The sequence below is a fragment of the Phoxinus phoxinus genome, assembly GCF_949152265.1.
Source record: "Phoxinus phoxinus genome assembly, chromosome: 5".
In the NCBI taxonomy this organism is placed as follows: Eukaryota; Metazoa; Chordata; class Actinopteri; order Cypriniformes; family Leuciscidae; genus Phoxinus; species Phoxinus phoxinus.
In genome coordinates, this window is record NC_136880.1 from 43,121,078 (window position 1) to 43,130,593 (window position 9,516).

At 37.8% G+C, this 9,516-nt stretch overlaps 1 protein-coding gene across 1 annotated transcript in view; it reads left to right on the forward strand.

Moving 5' to 3' along the window:
* Window positions 1-6,516: 6,516 nt before the first annotated feature.
* onecut3b (one cut homeobox 3b) overlaps window positions 6,517-9,516 on the forward strand; it is a gene marked incomplete at both ends in the record, with an annotated part of 29,186 nt that continues 26,186 nt past the window's right edge. Inside the window, one exon of the mRNA XM_079612275.1 lies at window positions 6,517-7,549. Within this exon, the coding sequence (XP_079468401.1) occupies window positions 6,517-7,549 (1,033 nt within the window). The remainder of the gene's footprint in view (window positions 7,550-9,516) is intronic.

The window sequence follows — 9,516 nt, forward strand, 5'->3', positions numbered from 1 at the left end:
AGAGAGAGAGAGTGTGTGTGTGTGTGTGTGTGTGAGAGAGAGAGTTAGTTAGAGAGTGAATGAGAGAGTGAGTGAGTGAGTGTGTGTGTGTGTGTGTGTGTGTGTGTGTGTGTGTGTGTGTTTTCATGTGCTTGTTTGTAGTGTTTATGGGCTCACTTGTATTCTATCTTGTAGGAGGACATTGTGGTGGTTCGTACAGTTTAAAGCACAAATATTTAATATTAATGCAGAGTGTCTGGATATGGATGCAAATATGCAGTTTTCAATATCTCTGTATTCTTAATGTCTCTTTACAAGAGAAAGAAAGAAAAGAAAAAATGCAAAATGGACCATTCTCTCTCTCTCTCTCTCATTGATCCACTATTCCTTCTCAATCCATCTCTCTGTCTGTTTCTTAGCAACCGGTGCGCCAATGAATTTAAGGCCTGTGATGTTTTATTATTTCATATTTATATATATACATACATATATCTATAGCCTTTTCTCTCTCTCTCTCTCTCTCTCTCTCTCTCTCTCTCTCTCTCTCTCTCTCTCTCTCTCGTTGCGTTTGCACAGAAACTGGGCATAAGATCAACAAGGACAATTCATTTTTTGCTGAAAAAATTTCGAGAGACAAGGAGTAAAGAAGATTGGACCTTTTTATCATTACCAACTGTCCCAAATGAAATGGATCGCTTTCCAAGTATGGTTATACCTAAGACTGTTTTAGAAATGGAGAATTTTTCAGTCACCTCAATTTTAAGAGATATTGTTTTTGATACAATGGGGGGCAAGATTTTATATCAAGTGTGTGTACGAGTGATAAATAAAGAAAAATTACAACGTGTGGATACGCCATGGAGAAACCACCTTATGGTTGAGGATGGTTTTAAGCCTGTTTGGGGTTTAATTTACAAGCCACCATTGACTAAAAAAGTTGGAGATCTGCAGTGGCGAGTACTACATGGCATTGTTGCAGTCAATGCTTTTATTTCAATTTTGAACCCAACTGTGCAAGATAAATGCCCTTTTTGTACTGACAGAGAAACAATTTTTCACTGTTTTACACATTGTGAGAGACTGAAATCTCTTTTTGTCTTATTGGAAACTTTGTTTTCTTCTGTCAATGAGAGGTTTACTTTGTCGGTGTATATTTTTGGGTTTGAATATTGTAAAAAAAAAAGAAGAGGAAAGGACTGTTGTTAAACTTCATTTTAGGACAAGCAAAAATGGCTACATATGTTAGTAGAAGATATAAGGTTCTTTATGATTCAAATTGTGTAGTTGAATTGTGTTTCAAAAGGCTTATAAAAGCAAGAGTAAGGCATGATTTTATTTTTTATTTATCTATGAAGAATGTGGAAAAGTTTGAAGACATTTGGAGTGTAGAAAAATTGCTGTGTTGGGTTGATAATGATGTGTTGTCTTTTGCCGAGATTATGGGATAATCTAATGAAGGTTTTTGTAATGGTTTTGTAGAATATTGTATTTAATAAACGTGTTATAAAAATTCAAAAAAAAAAAAATTTCTCTCTCTCTCTCTCTCTCTCTCTCTCTATATATATATATATATATATATATATATATATGTTTTACTAAAGATACTAAGAGTTGATGTAGTGATAATAATAAAGGCGCATGTTTGGACTGGTAAAGAGCAGCTTTAGGGCAAAAGTCATTGATAGTCATCAACATACATATTTCATAATCTGCAGCAGAAAAGCTGTATGATCTGATGATCCGCAACTGTCACATTATTGAAGAGCGTCATAATCTAATATTCTCAGTTTGCATTGCAGCTTAACAGAAACATGCAGGCCATGTGTTTGATTTCACACACACACACACACACACACACACACACACACACACACACACACACACACACACACACATTTTCTCTCTCTCACACATGCACACACACACACACACACACACACACACACATTTTCTCTCTCTCACACATGCACACACACACACACACACACACACACACACACACACTGACTCACTAACTAACTAACTCTCTCTCTCACACACACACACACACAGATACGCACGCACGCACGCACACACACACACACCTGTGAGCGTTAAAGGCATTTGTCTCGTCGATTACCGCCACAATTATGAATTATGAATTTTTCCATATGCAGAATCTTCTTCAGGCCTGATGTTGAGTTCATCACTTCTGTTCTCATATCTGCACTTTCCTGAGAAATTACACACACACACACACACACACACACACACACACACACACACACACACACACACACACACACACCGAACAAACCCTGCAAACCAAATGCGAGGAACACGGCGTAAATATAAATATATAAATATAACTTATTGGAATACAAACTTAATAATGTCATTAAAAATAAGTTGTTTGATGACATTGGACTTTTATGCATTGTAAAATTTGTATTATTGTTGTTCTAGATTAATATTCTCAACTAGGCCAGTAGTAGGCTATTAGCTAATTGTAATATCTTTCGTGATTTATTTTTGAGCGTTAGGCCTATATTAGAAATATTTAAATTGGCCATTTTAATTGTATTAAATTAAATTAAATGTAAAATAGTCTTCCGAACGTGCAACATCAGTAATAAGTGTGTGTAGTTTTTAACAGCATATCTGTGTTGATTCCCAAATAATTATATTTCTGTCTCGCAAATTATGAACTGGTGAATTTAAACTAAATCTGATTATATTAGCGTTGTGTTAATGAGTTACAGGTTATTAGTGATGAATTAACTTGATCTTCTGTGTTGTGCGCGCGCCTGAGTCACGCGCGCTCCTGTCGATCCGGTTTCGTCTTATTTCGTGTTTCGAGGTTAATTTGCAGCGTAAGACCCAAAATCTGTGTGTTTGCATCGATCTAAAGGCGATTGATCTCCGATATCATCGATACAGGAGGCGCAGATCGTCTGTCTTTCCTCAACATCACAGAGAAACGTCAGAAAACACGGATAATATCCTGACAGAGGGGAAAAGTATAAGATGAAAAATAAAAACCGCATTATAATAGATCGCGCGGATCCGTTCAGAGGAATTTAGCAGGACCTGAAAGAGGCATTAATAAAATATTTTTTATTTAATTTTCCCGTATAAATTAAGCGTTTTCACATGATCAACTCTTTTAGGATCATTGACAAAAACTTTCTAAACATTTGTATTATTATTAATTAACTATATATATCTAACATCTGAAATTGGGAAACATGTTGCTTATTAAGTAAGTATTTTTCTAATTTGAAAGCCTAAACACAAAGTTATTTTGATATATTAATAGAAAAAAATAATTCCGTGATGAAGCCTTAAAACCATTTCAATAAAATTAAGCTATTAATAAAATATCTGATATTAATAACACGTCAAAGGTGTAAAAATAATAATAATCAAAAGTCGTTCTTTCTCGGACTTTCTTTGGTTCTGTGTGTCTATAATCAATATATCATCAATAACCAGAATTAACTGTTTTATATCATATAAAAATAGCCAAAGTTCCCATTAAAAAAATAATAATAATAATCAAATCGAAAAATTGCAAAAGATTCGGGTCTAACTTATTTAACTGAAACATTTCACTATATTTAATAAATGTTGGCTTATAAAATAATAATAATAATACTAATAATAAAAAGACTGAATGAAATGAGCAAATATATTGTTGAAGCCACAACTCTTTGTAAAATTTAGAATCACAATTATTAAAGAAAACAAAACTTGGTTATTAATGACCATAAATAAATGTGTGAAATGTAATAGTCGAAATATGATTTCCTTTATAAAATTCAAATTACAAAAATAAAAAAGCAACTAAAACAGGTAAAAATTTCACATTTTAGTAGATTAATTACTAAACTATTATACTATATTATTATTATAATAACTGACCAACAGGCCTCAATGCAGATGATTTGCACATTATGTTCGAATGATATTTGTATGAAACACATCTATGACTGATTATGAGAAGTCGATGTTTCTAAACAACTGATAAACAATATCACAAATGCATTTCATAACTTCCATTTCTTTCCGTGCAGTTTTACGCAGCGCTCGTGCACAAAGGCACATTCCTGTTTGGGAAACACATTTTGCACTTGCCATCCTGATTCTGTAAATAAATACATAAGTTGTACAGTGCATAAAATAAGGCTTAGTGTGGAGCGGGTGAGTTAAAGCTCGCGCTCGTGCACATCCATCACGCGCGTGTCAGGCTCTGCTCCTACAGTAACCGATTCTCTGGCTCCACAACACTCATTTATTCCCGATAGAAGCGCTCATCGATACAGCGAGAAGACACAGAGCTCGTTTGTGTAAGGTTGAGTAAGACAGCTCTAAAGTGAGGCCATTACTTCTGCAGGCCTCGCCGAACACACACAACTACAGCAAGCGTGCATATTCAGAATCATAACACGTGCATATGCTGTCAGGTGCAAATATGCTTCGTTCGGTTACAAGTCTGATTTTCAGATCCATATGGTATAAATTGCATACTTTTTATAACATGCTAAATTGAGAATTATACAGCTGTAAAATGTTAATTTAGATTAGCAGCTTTACCAAATAAAATAACAAAACTAATAGCCTATATAGAACAATGCAAACAAATTAAATAAATAAAAAACGGTAACAATTTATGTTACAGTGTCTTCACGTTACATGTGTTAATAACTATAATTTACACGCAACTAACCATAAACAAACCCTAATATTAGTATTAAGTGCATGCAGTTACTTTATATTACTCAGAAATTAAATATATAATTACAGACTAGTGTAACAATGACACTTTAAAATAAAGTGTAACCAATATATCCTAAATTATATATATATATATATATACATGCCTATTAATAGCAATGGTTTTGTGATCACAGACTGAATTGTAAGATCTAGCAAACGGGGTTATGTTCAAAAATATGGCAACATTTTTTTTTTTTTTTTTACACAATATCATTGTTACATATGTTACATGCAGTTACTTTAGTTATAACTGTAGAATATGCATAACTACATGCAAATAACCCACAAACCAAACCCGAATGCTAACGCTAAGTAGGCCTACATGTAATATTACTCTGTACTAATACATGTAATAATACTTTGTAACAAAGACACAATTAAAACAAACAAAAATATGATTATATGAATATTATTTGTGTGCAAAATCTACCTGTGTGTCTCCTGCGGCGCGCCGAACGCGCTCCTCCTCGCGTCGCGTTGATTCTTCTCTGCGGGAAAACTTTCTGACCTGTGCTCCCCCTTAGCCCGGGTCAAAAAACATCATTAATCAGTGTCAGTCGATATATCGATCAGATTTATCAATGACCACCCAACACAACGACATGCTTTCCGTGCCAGCGCAGAGAAGAGCGTTCCCGACACACACACACACACACACACACACACGTCTGACAGATGCACACAACGCGTTGATTTGCATGGGAAATTACGTCAGAAAAATGTGTACAATTATATTTTGTATTTATATATATATATATTTTTTGGTCACAAAAGTGGATATTTTAAATTCAATACTAATAGAACATCAAAGCAATTGCACATTTTCAAAGAATAAATATATATATATATATATGTATAAACCTTTGTAAGAAGAGGCTCAGGCCTATATTTACAATTATAAACATATATATATATATGATGTTGCATAAATTTGATGTTATGAAAGAGGCGATAATCTTTTGTTTGGTTATGGATATGCATTTCTCGAATTAATAAAAAAAATAACAGCATATTTCAGATTATTAATATAACAAATTATTAATTTATATAGATCCACACTAAATGAAGGTAACACTTTATTTATTTTAAGGTGACGTACTTACACGTTACTACATGTACACGTACTATAGTAAATTATGCATAATAACAAGTAATTAACCCATAAGCCTAACCGTAACTACACTTTATTTTAAGGTGTCGTTGTTACAGTAATTATACATTTAAGTACTGAGTAATATTAATAAACTACTACATGTACTTACTATAGGGTTAGAGTATATTAGGGTTTGGTTTGAGGGTTAGTTGCATGTAATTATGCATAATTAATAGTTATTACTATAGTAACTACATGTAACATATGTAACGATGACACTGTGAAATAAAGTGTAACCTAAATAAATAATGTGCTATACTGGTCAGATATTTGAGAGCTCATTTAGCTGAGGAAGTGAACTCACACACACACACACACACCAGTGATAGTAGAACACACGAGACTTCAGCACTGAGGCCAGCGCACGTCATCACACACACACACACACACACACACATGCGCGCTCTCGTTCAAAGACAGACGCGCGTCCCGCCTCTCGGTAGAAGCGCTGTTGCGCAGGGAACGAGCCACACGCGCACGGAACGCTCCGCGATTAAACCCGAACAAAAGCTTCCGCGTGCCGGACTGACTGACTCGTTCAAATCGATGGATTGGTTTTGAAATCGTTGCGGGGGAAAATACGGTGTTTTTGTGTGCAGGTCTTCCCTTCCCTCTCCTTTCCAACGATGGAGCTCACGATGGAGAACATTGGAAACATGCACGGCGTTGCATCGCACGCGCAAGCGGGGGATTTGATGAATTCCGCGCACGGAAGACCCTCGTCGTCCCATCGGAACCTGGTGTCCCACGGGCGCTCGGCGATGGTGTCCAGCATGGCGTCGATCCTGGAGGGCGCGGGCGAGTACCGGAGCGACCCCGCGCTCTCCGGACACCTGCACCCGGCCATGACCATGTGCGAGTCCGGCATGAGTTTATCCAACACTTACACCACTCTCACACCTCTTCAGCATCTCCCTCCTATATCCACGGTCTCAGAGAAGTTCCATCACGCGCACCCGCACACGCACCCGCATCACCACGCCGCGCACCAGCGCCTCGCCACCGGGAACGTCAGCGGGAGTTTCACGCTCATGCGCGATGATCGCGGCCTCGCTTCAATGGGGAACTTATACGGGCATTATCCTAAAGATATGTCCGGGATGGGCCAACCACTATCCCCGCTTTCCAACGGCCTCGGATCTCTCCACAACTCCCAGCAAGCGCTTTCCGCGTACGGACCGGGCGCGCACCTTCCCAACGATAAGATGCTCTCACCGGGCGGCTTCGAGACGCACGCGGCGATGCTCTCGCGAAGTGAGGAGCACTTGAGGAGTTTAGGTGGGCATGGGCACGGTATGATCTCGAATCTGAACGGCATGCACCCTCACAGCCACATGCACTCGCAGGGGAACGGATCCATGCTGTCCGACAGAGAGCGGCACGGCGGCGGGGGCGCGCAGAGCGCGGGCGCGGGCCAGGTGGAGGAGATCAACACTAAAGAAGTGGCGCAGAGGATCACAGCAGAGCTCAAGAGATACAGCATTCCTCAAGCTATTTTCGCGCAGAGGATCTTGTGTCGTTCCCAGGGAACGCTGTCGGATCTCCTGCGCAACCCGAAGCCCTGGAGTAAACTCAAGTCCGGGCGCGAGACGTTCAGGCGGATGTGGAAATGGTTACAGGAGCCCGAGTTTCAGAGGATGTCCGCGTTGAGGCTTGCAGGTAAGACAGCTTTACATCGGCAAAGGGAATTTACTCAGGGAGACAAAACAACACGATCTCATGAAAGCGCGTATCTATACACGAATATTATTTATCGTGCCACTTGTACGCCAGAAATGTTTATTTTTGCGTGCATTTATACGCATTGTAAACCCCTTGGGTAGGATTAGTGGTGCGTGCGTATTACCCGCCATAAAGTGCGTATCATATGCTCTCTCTTTTTGGCGTATAAATGGCACGATAAATAAAATTCGTGGTATACATGCGCATTTACATGAGATAAAATGCATTTTACACTCTTAAAAATAAGGCGCCATAATTGCTTCCGCAAACAATCTTTGTTTTTCTTAATGCGAAGAACAGTTTAATAATCTAAATAACCATTGTTTTTCTTAATGCGAATATAATCTAAAGAAGTGAATCAAGCAGAACTAACTTTATCTGGACAATAACTTTATTCTAGATCTGTGTAAAGCCTGAACACTCACTGTTACTGTAACTATCACTGTAAAGCTTCTATATTGATAAATAAATGAAGGAGACTTGACTATAAAGAGCCGATAAAGAAGCTTTATTTATAAGAGTGTTTGACACATCTGTGTGCTGAAGTGGTTATTGAATTATATCCTCACGAGACCGTAAATACATAAACATCTCAGGAGTTTATAATCAAAATATTACTTTTTGTTACAGAACAGGGCTTTGAGTTCATACATGATCACTGTACACACACCAGGACTCACATGTTTATCAGACACAATAAGTGAAATTATATATCAATATTCCCATGCAATATGGGAAATTATGAAAATGTTGCCAAATATTACTCCCATTACCTATTTATGGCCATTTTATACCCACATTTTGCATAAAGTAAAATGGTAAATCAATGCACTCCGTTTTATCTTTAGTTGAGAATCATATTTATACAAAGTTTTATATAAAAAAAACTGAAACTTAAAATTTGATTGATAAAAAATAAATAAATCCCATTGTTTTTTTGCATATGCATGTAATTTCATGCCTTATTGTTAAACATCTGAGTCCTGGTGTCCACTACAACATAACATATATAATATATTATGCTCTAAACATATAAAGGCATCAGAAAAATACTGAATAAAAAAAAAAAAACGTTTTTTTTTTTCTGGGTCTCAGGAGGATATTGCCGCTTTGTATCATAATATTATGATTATTTAAGCAACAGACTTCTCTAAACCAGCGTTAAAGTTTTGTAATTGTATTAATAGTTCAAGTCAGAACCTTTTGTTTTCGAAATGGAAATCATAACTCACTGATTTAGCGCAATACCGCATCTATGAAGTATTTCGAGACACAAATACACACTGCGAACTGTGCTTGTTGTGACATGCTTATCATTTTAATAATGCAAAGGGTTCCTTAAATTATATTTATATTTACATTTATGAGCGAGCTTTCTTTGTGTTGGAGAGTGTAAAGCACCTGCAGTTTCCAAACTCCATTTTACTGCAAAATACTGTTGTAATAATTTTCATACAAGACAAAAACACGTTTATGTTTTGCGATTTCAACGCGTTTTTCTGAAGTGACGCGCGTTGTTTTAGAGAGTGTGTGGACGCGATCTGGACTGGATGACCATCAAACATTAGAGAACGATTTGCTGTCAGAGGCTGATAAGGGGATGGAGTGACGACAGATGGAGATCTGAGCTCGTGTGTGTGTGTGTGTGTGTGTGTTTCTGCGCGTCCTCTCGCGCACAGTCACATTTGATCGCAGAAATATCGCGAGCGTGACCTCCAGCGGATCGATAGCGCAGTTTCCCAGCGTGCCTTTGAAACGGACCAGCGATCAATGCTCGACCCGGCGCGGAGAGAGGGAGAGGGAGAGAGAGAGAGAGAGAGAGAGAGAGAGAGAGAGAGAGAGAGAGAGAGAGAGAGAGAGAGAGAGAGAGAGAGAGAGAGAGAGAGAGTGAGTGAGTGAGTGAG